Raw genomic sequence first — 12,963 nt, forward strand, 5'->3', positions numbered from 1 at the left:
CAGGTCACATCTCGTGAGGGTCAGTCAGCGTACAGCTGGTTTTCTGAGGAAATTAAGGGCAAAATCAGACTTGAAGAGAGTGCGGTTGGGTGACAGTGGTTGAGAAATGATAGAAATGTAAACTGTCTAGACCTGGGATGAAATTTTTATCAGTGACTCTTTGTGCTGCGGTTCAATCCAGAGGCGTACTTGGAAAAGTAACAAATTCAGCAAGACTCTCCAGCCCCTATAGAGCCTGAAACCCGGATTAAGGCTAAACCTTGCGCTAGCGCCCGCTCCAACCCAAGGTGGAGCGACTGCACCAGCACGTCCTGCTTGGAGACTAGCCACGGGACTCGCGCCCGCTTTGCAAGGTTTCCTTTCTGAGCGGTGGGCTCCTCCCCGTCTAGCTTCTAGACAAGCTTGCAGGCTGCCAGGGGCGGCGCCGCCCTGAGGTCCCGAGGACGTCACTGACGCGCGGTCGAGCCTCCAGCCCGCCTCCCGGGCTTGTCTTCTCTTCCTTCCTTTGCCGGTGACGCCGCCGCGGCCCAGGCAACACACTCCTGCGCGCTCCACCTCGACACCTCCTCCCGCACCCGGGTCCGAAGATGGCGGCTCTCAAACTCCTGTCCTGTGGGTTTCGGCTCTGCGCCACCGCCCGAAGCTCGCGGGGCGCCCTGCACAAGGTAAATCGAAGGGGAAAAACGTGGAAGGCCACGCGCGGGAAAAGCGCGCACGAACCGGGAGCGGCGCGCGGGTCCTCTGCGCTGCCCATCCCCACCTCCTCCAGCCGGAGAACTGGCATCTGCAACGCCGTGCACTGGGCTCGGAGACGGTTCGGTGTCAGGCCAACCCTGTCTATCTGTCGGTCTGCCTTTGCTTCTCCATCCGCTTCCGTGATGGGGCGAGAAGAAGGCCAGCTGTGCTTGCAGCGTTGGTGAAGCGGACCGGGCTCTGGGCAGCGGAGCAATGCCTTAGGGACGGCCGGCGCCCTGGGGCTCGGGTCTTCATCACCCCCCTCCCCCCGCCGCGCTGACTACCTCCCTCCCGCCTCCCCGCCGACGCCCTTGGGAAGGGGTCCCGGTGGCCGCCGCCCTGGCCAAGGGCCGGTTGAAGGAGCGGAGAGGGGTTAGGGCGGCGCTCTCAGGCTTGCGCCCTACCTGAGGGAGCGGCTGGCGTCTGCGCCTGCAGAAGCCCAGAACGCCCGGCCGGGTTAACCGCTGCTGGCTCAAGTTCACCGCCAAGTGGGCGGACTGCCGCTCCCCGTCCTCCCCTTCCCTATATGGCGGTCGAAAGGGGAACCCGGCCTGGAGCGTTTATCACTGGGCATCTAGCCTGCCAAGCGGTTGGAAGCGGATGGAGGGCTGGCGATGCCCTGCTGCAGTCTGCAAACGCCGCCATCCCTAACTTTTGAGTCCCCTCTCAAATCTGGATTAGAGACTTGCAATTTTCAAAGACCTTAAAAAATACCTTGATCCACCACAATCCCATAGCTCCACGGAATGGTATCTAGATACCAATCGCCCTCCTAGCGGATCAGCGGGTGGTGCGTGTTTTTGCTTGTACATTGTACAGTGTCTCGCCTGTAAGCACACATTCGGGTTGGATTTCAATGTGGGTCGGAGAAACTGAGTGCAAGAGAGGAATTCAACTCCAGGAGGGTGCCTTCATGGTGGTGGGTTCAATTTGTTCAGGAACCTCTTCCTTGAACCTGAAAGTGAAGTATTTTCTTTGGAGAGGTTTCAAATTGTAGTTGTGAACTTAAAGAATGCGTGTGTACTCTGAACTACTTTCCCTGTTGCTCGCTTCCTTCCATCTCTGAGTGTTGAGAATCTAAAGCCATTAAGCTACTCTCGCATGTGCTACGAAATGCTTCAGAACTGAATTATTGCATTGTTAAATTCCCCATAGGAGGCATTTGGGTAATTTCATATAGATTTAGATTATATAAAACATTATCAAGAGAGAACTTGACCGATCACCAGAGAGCCTCTGCAAGTGATGGGGCAGATGCAAAACCCAGGATGAAGGATTGTCCTTGGGGCAAGGTCAAAAACAGTCTTTTGTCAGTGCATGCTTGTCTAATTATAATTTCGTCACCTCTAGTATACCCCACTTTCAGTATAATAATTAGACCCTTTCCCTAGCCAGCAAATCTCCAGATGCATGAACTATAATTATGGGTCTTGCTGTTTCTTATTAAAAGTTCATGGCAGAGTTCAGAAGTTAGGCTTCTCAGGTATACAAGGATACAAGAAGCTCCCGTGCCTGCTTCCCAGAGTATTCTCCCAGTTCATGTCTGGTCTCACTTAAGACCTCTGCCTCAGTTGAGGTGTTACACTGTGTACTTGTTTAACTGGGACTGTGTTATATGGCAGTTCTTTGTCTCCCTCAGCACTGCATATTGCTCTGCAAAGAACACTCATTTAATATGTGAATGAGAGAACTTTGCAGGTGCCTTATGTAGCTGGTACGTGAACTTTTTTTCCACATAGGAACTCATGAAGCCCAGGCTAGCTTCAAACATGCAGTGTAGCCGAGGCTGACCTTCAATTTATGTCTTCTTGCTTCTAGTGCTGGCATTTCAGGTGTCCTGCTGGAACTCAAGCCCGGGGCTCTGTTCACATAGGGAAACCCTCCACTAGCACATTTGGTTTTCTGAAACACCATGTAGTATATAAAATATATTGGAAGGAAGGTTAATCAGATGTAGTTTCCAGAGCCTCTTTGGCTTTGCCTATGCAAGGAAGAAAGGTAGATGTTGTGAGGTACACTTTTCCCCACTTGCCTAATCCTTGGAATTACTGCCAGTGATGTGGATATTTCTTGACTCTCAGAGACACAGGGTGAGGAGAGGAGTAGGGAAGAAACTGGTTGAGAGAAAAGGCAAAAGCTTCCTTTAGTGGCCTGTTTCACAGACCCTGAGGTGCTGTCTGGGCTGGATTGGAAGATCCTCTGTGTTGTAGTTAGCCACGGACGTTGGCTGTCCTCATTGTCCGTCGGCCCTGCTAAGAAATCTCTGAACATGAAGACTGGCAAACTGGATGGCAAATGAGACAAACACATTTCCAGACAGTGGTGACTTTCTAGTCCCAGCTACTTGGGTTTGAGACAGGAGGATTGCGTAAGCCCAGGAAAACCTTTGAGGCTAGCCATACCCACATAGAGAGATATTGCCAAAGGGAAAAAAAGATGAGAAGAATGAACAAATGAAGGAGGGGGAAAGTAACCATAAAGCTAAGACCTATGTTTTGAAAATCTTCAACAAATATAACATGCATTAATTTGCAATGGAGATGGTCATGTTACAAATTTTCCTTGCGAAATCATTGATGAGGAGGGCAGGCAGGAAGTGGTGAAGTAAAAACTTCAGCCCCAATAGTTGACAGCTCTGTTTTACTGTCTTAGAAGGGAAAATGGGAGGGAGGGAGGAATGGGAGGATACAAGGGATGGGATAACCATTGAGATGTAATAAGAATAAATTAATAAAATAAAATTAAAAATAAAAAAAAAGAAAGGAATTGATAAAAGGTGTCATTTCCAAAGGACTATGATATCCCCTGTAGTCAGGCATATAGCTTCTTTGTATATTCAGTCTAATTTTGTCTTTGGGAGACAATTGACAGTTGTTATCTTTAGTCCTTGTGCAAGCTCCTCACCTGACTTTAACCAAAAATAGCAGCACTTCTCAACAAATACATGCTCAGTGGTTACATAATTTTGACACATCTCTTCATTCCTTACCGACTGAACTGGAATTTGACATGAGGAGTGTGTAAGTATGTGATACCACTGCTCAGCTAGGTTTGGTATGTTTGTTTGTTTGTTTTAAAGATTTTACTTTTATTTATATCTTTCTGTATAGGACCTTATGAGTTCATATGCACCACATGCATGTATGTGGCAGTTGAGGCTAGACATCACTGTATCCCTTAGAACTGCAGTCTCAGACACTGGGTGCCCTGGACCTGCAGTTACAGACAGTTGTGTGGGCCACCAGATAGTCTGATGTGGATTCTGGGAACTGAACTTACTACCTACAAGGGTGGCGAGTGTTTTTAATTCTGAGCCATCTCTCCAGCCTACCTCAGTGACTTTGATTTTTAGTTGTATGAGTACATTTATAATAATCTCCCACATCTGTTCGAGCCCTGATAGGCAAGCATTCTGCTACTGAAGTCCATCTCTAGTACAATTTCCACTTTTTGTGAAATATTTCTAACAGGTCTCTTTTCTGTTCTCTTCCTTCCTTATTTCCTTGCCTTTCCTTTATTTTATTTTATACTTTGTAAGAAGGAAGTTCAGAGTGGGACCAGCTGGTGGATAATTAGTGCCAGCTGCCACTTAGTGCTGTGACAACACTAGTTATCAGTTGCTCCAAACAGGTGAAATTCTTGCTAAGCTGTGTGCTTCTGCTTCTGAATCTTCACAGGCTGTCTGGATACATGCAGGAACTGAGTCTTCTTCCAGAACTCTCTATGGACTTCCACAGAGAAACAGTTCAAGGTGACCTCACCTTCCAGATTGCCTGGGTGGAGATGAATTCTCTCATTCTCTTCCTTATCCTGCTGAGGCCGGATTCTTCTTCCTGGGATAGATGATGAGTGCAGAGTTACACATTTCAGAACAGGACTCTCATAAAGATTTTCTTTGTGTAAATGACAAGGTAGAACAATAGAGAACTTTCAGAAAACATTTAAGAGCACCTTGTGGTGGAAGGACTGTGTGACAGGAAGCCAGAATCCAAGACTAATCACTCTGCTCTTTGTTACAGTTTTGATCATTTTGCCTCAACCCCTCTGTTGCTGGAATGACAGGCATGGGCCATCCATGTCTATATTCAATCCATCATATTTTTTATTTCTGAGACCAAAACTAATTAAGTAAATAAATAACGAAGTAACAAATTAACTGCTAACTATCCCTCTTTGTGTGTGTGTGTGTGTGTGTGTGTTTTTTTAAAACATAAGCAAATAAATCCTTACTAGTTGCGGACAGGAAGAGAAGGAAGTTCTTTGTGGTTAAGTCCTTTCAAAGTCATTGTTTCTCCCTCTACTTGTGTCCCAGGCTTTGGGCAGTGTGCAAACTCCTGACCTAACCTTGACCAAAATAGAAACTTAAAGGGACAAAAGTCATGTGGTCATGTGTGTAACCTCAACTTTTTTTTTTTTTTAGTCACTCTTTGGCCTTCTCTCAGTATAGATTCCTTAAATGGTCTTTTGTGCTAGTTGATAGATACTTTAAAAGAAAAAAAGAAAATAATTTTTAGAGGAAAGAAAGAACGATAGTCCTTGAGCACCTCAGGGTGTAGCTATCTGAAATTCTGTTAGGTAGTCCAGTGGGTGGGGCTTGTATACCAGAACGCAGCTGTTGCTCTCTCCACTCCAGCTCTTCGGGTTAAATATATAATGGGAATAACGTGAAGTATTATTAACATGGGTCATTAATTACCATAGAATCTATTTCCTCCCTCCTCTTGCCCGTGTTGTGGATACAGTATATAAGGCAGTAACTTACAAGTGGTTTTATGAATGCTCACTGGATGACTCATCTGAGGCCCATCTCACTTGCCACAACAAACACCTCAGACTGGAAAAATTTATAAAAGAAGTTTATTTAGATATATTTATTTTAGGATTTTATGTGTATGATTATTTTGCCTGAATGTATGTGTACCACATGCATGCCTGGTGCCCATGGTGGTTAGAAGAAAGCATCAAATTCCTTGTCTGCAGTAATGGATGTTTGTGGGCTGCTATGTAGGTTCTGGGAGTTGAACCCAGGTCCTCTGTAAGAGCAGCCAGTGCTCTTAGCCACTGAGCCATCTTTCCAGACAAAAGAAGTTTATTTAGCTCATAGGTAAGCAGAGACTAAAAGTCCATGATTTAGTGATTGCATTTTGTTGTTCCATGATATGGCAGAGGAGCAAGTGAGCATGTGTAGGAGAGGCAGCCTCGCTTTAGAGAAGTGAGCAGTGACAGTTAGCAGTTCAGGGCAGTAAGAGCAGGAAATTGCTTACTCCTGTAAGAACAAACTCAGTAGCCTTGATACCTTTGAGCAGGCTCACACACCTCATGAAAGTCCTTTTGCTTCTCAACACTGTTTGACGGGGATGCAGTTCTGACCTGGGCTTTGTGGGTGACAAATTGTCTATAGACCGCAGAGGGCTCAAATCACTGGTGTGGCCAACCAAGCCCTCCTCGTACTGGTAGTGTGTTGCTTTTTCTTCAGCTTCTGTGATAGCAGCATAAGGAAGTGTGCTGTTCTTCAGTTGTGTGTTTAGAGTTCTCCTAGCACCTGGAATTGATCACACTGTACTAAATCCCCAAAGAGCTGTCATCGTATATAATATAGATCAGATAAATGGCATAGAACTTGGACAGACAGGTTCTCAGTGTTGCTGGATCGAATGGGAAGCTGGGTTAATACCAGAAATGGGTGACTGATGTCACTAATACTGTGAATTTGCATCACAGCATGTCATGTGAGTTATCTACTTTCCTTATTTTGGGGGGTGGTCCCAAGTGACACGCTGGACTTCCCCTTTGTGATAGAAGATATGGAACATAAGGGACCCTGGTGAGAACCTGCACACAGATAAGCCATTTAAGACCCAATTCCTTTCAGATAGCAGAGTAATATAATCTGACAGGTGAGAAGATGAAGGAGTTGGGAAGGCATTGGCCAAAGGACACAGTAGTTTAGTCAGACAGGAAATAAGCGTAGGAAGTCTACTATATGTCAAGATGATGATCAGTAACAGTGACTATACCTGAAAAAATCTGTAGTTGTGAAATACTCTTACCACAAAAGAATGATGTGTGAGGTAATGCTATGTTAGTGAGCTCCAATTAGTCACTTTGTGATGTATACGTGTAGCAGAATGTGATCTTATATACTGTAAACATAAAGTTTTGTCAATTAAAATGCAAATTCTAAAAGAAATAATGAACTTATATATATGTATATATATACACACATGTATACCTACACACACATATACACATGTACAACTACATATATAGCTACACATGTCTGTCTGTCTATCTATCTATCTATCAATCTATCTATCTGGAATCACTTGCTATATGTGTAAAGTAAAGCTGCACATGATTGTTCATTGGAAATGTTTTTAATGTTTCAGGGGTGTGCCTGCTACTTTTCTGTCAGTGCTCGTCACCACACCAAGTTTTACACAGACCCAGTGGAAGCTGTAAAGGATATTCCTAACGGTGCAACCTTGCTGGTTGGTGGTAAGTACGGGGTCTATTTTCCTTTGGATGGTAATGTTCTTAGATTTTTAGGAAAATCATGACACAAAGCTATGTAGAATCAAAGTGTCATTTATTCTATCGTTTAGCTCTTACTCACTTACCGTCTTACTTATGACACACCACGACACTGAATTCAGTCTCTACCTGAAAGTACCACTGTAATTTTCCTTTCTTCTTTTCCTGATTATAACTGAAAAGCTGAAGGTGTGAAGTGCTGCTATGATGGATCCTTAAATTTTTGGGAATTCTGGTGAATGTGACACACACGTGGGCCTCATCTTGTCAGACACCCTAGCCATTCCTTATTACGTCTTAACTGTTGAGCCTCCTGTATTCTGTTTCTACTGCTTCTTTGAGGTGTCTTTTGTAGCCACTGCCTCAGATTTAGTGACACTTAACTTCCCGATTCTGATATATGGAATCAGGTCTCATTTTAGGGCTGCTTTTTTACTGAATTTTCATCTTAAATCCAGCACTTTTGGAAGAATTTTTAAGATGTGAAAAATGAAAATTATTGGCTTAGTGGTCTAGTTCTATGAAATATACTAACTCAGATGTATAAAAATGCATGTTTAAATGAACAGCTAGACATGGTTTGAATTATGAAGGGGACAATACTACACATGTCATATATGAGCTGATTATATTTGGCTTTAATTTAGTCAAGCCTTGACATTGGTGTCTGGTGCTATATAATGGTTTGGAACACTGAGTTCTGGTTACAATGCTGACGGCCATTGATTGAGTTGATAAGATATAGTTGTGTATTTTGCTTATTACATCTAACAAAATGCTTTGTGCCTTTTCTCTTCTATTAAGGATACTGTACACTTCTTGGAAGAACATTTGCTCTCACACATTGTTTCTCTTTTGGGCTTTGTAGGTTTTGGGCTGTGTGGAATTCCAGAGAATCTCATAGGAGCTTTGCTGAAGACTGGAGTAAAAGATCTAACCGCAGTCAGCAACAATGCGGGGTGAGTGGAGTGCTGAAACAATTAGCTAGAAAGAAATGCTAGCTTTAAAATGAAACCTGATAAATTTATAAGCAATCAGGAATGAAACCCTTAATATATTATTCAGTCTCAAGTGGTCATCTCTAAGCACAAGAATACCCAAGAAACACCCAAGAAACTTGGTAGGATGGATCTATCTATCTATCTATCTATCTATCTATCTATCTATCTATCTATCATTTATCTATCTATTTATCTATTATGTATCCATGTATCATGTATGTATGTATGTATTTATCTATCTTCTATATCTATCTATCTATCTATCTATCTATCTATCTATCTATCTATCTATCATCTATCTGTAACAGTTACAAAAGTCATTAATCAAAGAGGGAGTTGTGGGAGTGAAAGGGAGAAGCTGGAAGGGGGGAGTTAGAAATAATGTAAATAGTGCACTCATATGTGAAATTATTAAAAAATATAAAAATTCTATCAGTGAGATTAAATCTGCCTTCACTTACAAGAGTAATATGTTCCATCTTGAAAAGACAGCAGCTAGCTGGATATGGTGGCACATGATTGTAATACCATCAGTGAGGAGCCTGGGGAAGAAAATAAACTCAATGCCAGCATGATTTCCACCGCAATCAGTGAGATTCCATCTCAGAAAACAAAAAAGTGGATAGTAAGGTCAAAAGTACACTTCTTTTTCTTTTCTTTTTTTTTAATTTTGTTTTTGTTTCTTAATCTGTAGCGCTGTGATTGAACTTAGGTCCTTGGGCATGCTGGACAAGTGGTTTACCTCTGGGATATATCCCCAACTCATTTTTTTTAAACTTCTGATTTTGATATAAGGGCTCACTAAATTTCGCAGGCTAGACCTGGGCTTTCTCTTGAATGAATGAGTTTCCTGACTTAGGCTCTGAAGTAGGTTGAGTTGCAGGCCTGAGCCATTAGGCCTAACAAAATTATGTTTATATTCCTGTATTTTTGATGCCACATTTCATAATCATAAGTGAAGAAGCTTTGCTTTACCTTATATTAATATGTAAATTAATGACTAATATCTTTATCTATAAACATTTATTTTTTAAAAAATGTAAAATACATTGTAAGTCAGAATAAAAAATTTAAAGATGGTCCTTCATGTTCTTTGTTATTATACGCTATTATGTGTAAAGATAGGTGGTCATCATTACGTATAAAGATAGGTGGTCATCATTACATATAAAGATAGGTGGTCATCATTACGTATAAAGATAGGTGGTCATCATTATGTATAAAGATAGGCGGTCATCATTATGTATAAAGATAGGTGGTCATCATTATGTATAAAGATAGGTGGTCATCATTTTAAAACTGATTCAAGTTCTTTCTTCTAGTTATATCATTATTCCAGATGCTATATAAAGAAATACATTGATGATAAAAATGTTTTTGGTCTTGATGGGATATAAAGGACATGCTGTCAACTTAGCAGTATGACTGTAAATCAAAATGGTCATAATAAAGCATTGTTTCAAAAAGGCATGCACATGGCGGTACAGTTAATGATGTCAGAAAAAGCTATTCGTATGCAAAACAGTAAGTCATCTGCCCCTTTTAAATAAATGGATGAAAGACTTTAACAATCTTAAGATATTTAAAAACATAACTGAATTAGAAATATGGCTTATTATTGTAAAGACTTGGAGAATAAACAGTGCAGATTACCTTGGAAGTGAATGATAGACAGCTTATTTGGAAAGACCTCATTTTATGGAAGGATCTGTAAAAGTCTTTCCAAGCTCAGGACACTTGCCTTGTTTTGTGTGACACTTTTCATGGGGAAATGTGAACTAATGTCTCCTCAGGTTAGATAGGGAACCGAAGGTAGACCAAAGCAGTGATAACACCAACATCTAGCTTGATGAACCGGAGAGTTTATTAAAGTTACTTTCAGGAATATGGGTAGTGGTTACTTGACAGAGCCTAGACCATTCAAAGGCAGCTGTAGCACCAGAAGTATACCCCATTACTGGTAATGGACTAATGAAAGCTCTAACCTAGAGCTCTTTCTCTGACTTGCATGGAGCCTGATAGATTGGAGAGTCTTCTCAGCAGTCTGTAGGACTTATATAACCTTGGGGTGGGAGGAGCCTTGTGAATCTGGTAAGTTTCAGGAACTCCGCGAGACTTATGAGTTTCCAAGTCTTTACAGTCTCTCTTTAAAACTTCCTGCATTTTAATGAGCTCCCTTCTAGTATGGAATGTTTCAGCTCAGAAGCAATTGCTAAATAACACTTTTGTATGGGGTATTAACCATTAGCTTTGATGAGATAAATGCTGCCTTAGGATCACATTTTTATTTTGTTTTTGAGACAGAGTTTCTCTCTGTGTTGCCTTGGCTGTCCTGGACTCACTTTGTCACCAGGCTGGCCTTGAACTCACGAGATCTGCCTACGTCTGCTTCCCAGAGTGCTGGGATTACATGCATGTGGCGCTATACCTAAAAGAATATATTGATATATTGATTTAAAGGTTGAAAAAGCTAAGACTTCATTGAATTTTGATGAACTTTGAATTATAACCCAGTGTGAACTGAAAGTTTCACAGTAAACTCTATGTCGATCATTTAAGGACAGAGCCAAAGGAAAAATGGGAGTGTTATGGTAATACGTGCTACTTCCTTCCTGTCAAAATTATTTTGTGTTGTAGATATGTAAAAGAGTGAGCTATAGATTGCTCCCTGCTTACCTATGGCATGTTGATTTGGCTAATCTACTATGTAAGTATGTGTACTTCTGATTTCTTATATATTGTATTAATTAGGTGTGGGAAATTTTGAGAGTTCAGCAAGGAATCACTTACTCAAGATAAAAACTAGTTGTATGCCAGGATCTTCAAACATGGAGTTAAATCAGGCAGACTCTGTGCTGTGCCCAGCTCTGTTTCTGTTTCTACAGTTGCAGCTCTGGTGACCTCATAGAGCAGATACTGGGTTGCCCTGACTATGAGCACTCTTTAGGGTTCTGGTTTTTTGTTTGTTTGCTTGTTTGTTTGTTTTTGGTTAGGGAAGGGATTAAGATGCCCTGAGATGTGTACTTTCATTTATGTGCTTAGCTCATGAAAGATTTTATTTGTACCATGGGATGGCTAAACCTGCCAATACAACATTTTCTTTTATCTTTATACTTCTGATATTGCCAAGGGAACTATTGATTGTATGCTCGAAGATAAAACATGTTTCTAAATGTTACTTCCAGTAAGTGAAGTTTTAGAAGGTAGATATTCAAGAGTTTTTTGTTTGTTTTTGTTTTTGTTTTATTTTTTGAGACAACATTTCTCCATGTAGCCCTGGCTGTCCTAGAACTTGCCTTGTAGACTTGTCTGGTGTTGAACTCAGATCTGTCTGCCTCTGGCTCTAGAGTGCTGGGATTAAAGATGTGCATCACCACCCCTAGCATCAATAGTGTAAATTTCAGAGTCATAAATTAAACATTTTCAGAAGATGATGCCTTTCATGTAGTACCCATTTTTGTTTACATTAATTCACCTCTATAGATTTTTGGCTTTAGAGCTAAAACATATGAAATCCAGAGTTTTCTTTCTTTAGTTATTCTAAATAAACGTTGGCTTCTGAAGGTAAGCAGTACAATCTGTTGGCAAATCCATCAGTATCACCTTCAGTATCTAGGAGCACATTTCATCAGCATCAGGGGCTTTCTCATACTTGGCTCCCTGTTAGGAGCAACATGCTCCCCATTTCCCCTGATGCCTCATGCTTTCAATCCTTGTATCATGAGCTCTTATATCTCAGGGATATAGTTAACTCATTTTTCATCAGCAATGATACTGTTATATCAGACAAATGCCTTTGATGACTTTGTGAGTTAGAGACACTGTAGAAAGATACACTCTCGTTGTAAGCTTCTATCTAATAGATTTTTCAAAGCCTAAGCACTAGCTCTTTATCTGGTCCAGTTGGTGAGAATCTTAGGCATTGCCTGGTTGCTATGCCAGGAGACTAGTCTAAAACAAAGCAAAAGCCAAATACATAGTCAGCCGCAGAGCCAAGATCAACAAATCCAGAAGGTTGTCTTTAAATAGAGCCAAATTAAAATGTGTAATGTGTTGCAAAAAATAAACAGAGAGCTATGAAGGAGTGGTCACAAAAATTTCCAAGTCAATGAGTGACTAATTGTGTTCTGGTTTTTGGAATGGACTCTACAGGCTTGGAGAAAGCTTCAGATATTTAAAACTACAGAAAACAAATGGGCTGTAGCCACCTTTCATGGGCTGTTTTATGATTATAATTTTATTGGTCATAGCTCTGGATATAATTGTTGGTAAGTGGGGAGGTTACCAAATGGACTCCTTTAAAAGGACTGATTATAGCTGAAGGAAAACAACATGACCGATAAATAACCCTGGAGATAACAGAGGGGCACTGTTGCCATTGGCTCTCACATGAGGGGCTGCAAGGGGACCAGTATTTAGAAGTTTTATACATAGGAGGTGGGGAAGAGAGCCTGAGGGCTAAAGATCCTGACCCACTATTTTCTGTCCCCCAATCTCCATGATAGTGCCTCCCCTTGGCTCAGCTCACACAGAAGACAGTGGAAAGAGAGCTCCTTGGCCCAAGTTATAGGCTGGCTATCATGGATACTGAACAGACTAGAAACTTCCAGTGGATCCAGAAGGACAAGTAGGAGATAATGAGAGACTATGCTGGTCAGCTTTGGCTGTGGACTTTACATCACCTGTAGTTCAC

General features: G+C 41.7%; 1 protein-coding gene across 1 annotated transcript in view; it reads left to right on the forward strand.

Annotated features, from left to right (window-relative positions):
- The first annotated feature begins 540 nt into the window (after positions 1-540).
- The window catches only part of Oxct1 (3-oxoacid CoA-transferase 1), a 120,752-nt gene continuing 108,329 nt past the window's right edge, over positions 541-12,963 (forward strand). Inside the window, exons 1-3 of the mRNA XM_051150910.1 lie at positions 541-665; positions 7,125-7,233; positions 8,138-8,228. Coding sequence (XP_051006867.1) covers positions 588-665; positions 7,125-7,233; positions 8,138-8,228 — 278 coding nt within the window. The 5' untranslated portion in view covers positions 541-587. The remainder of the gene's footprint in view (positions 666-7,124; positions 7,234-8,137; positions 8,229-12,963) is intronic.

Source organism: Acomys russatus, chromosome 9 (genome assembly GCF_903995435.1).
Source record: "Acomys russatus chromosome 9, mAcoRus1.1, whole genome shotgun sequence".
In the NCBI taxonomy this organism is placed as follows: Eukaryota; Metazoa; Chordata; class Mammalia; order Rodentia; family Muridae; genus Acomys; species Acomys russatus.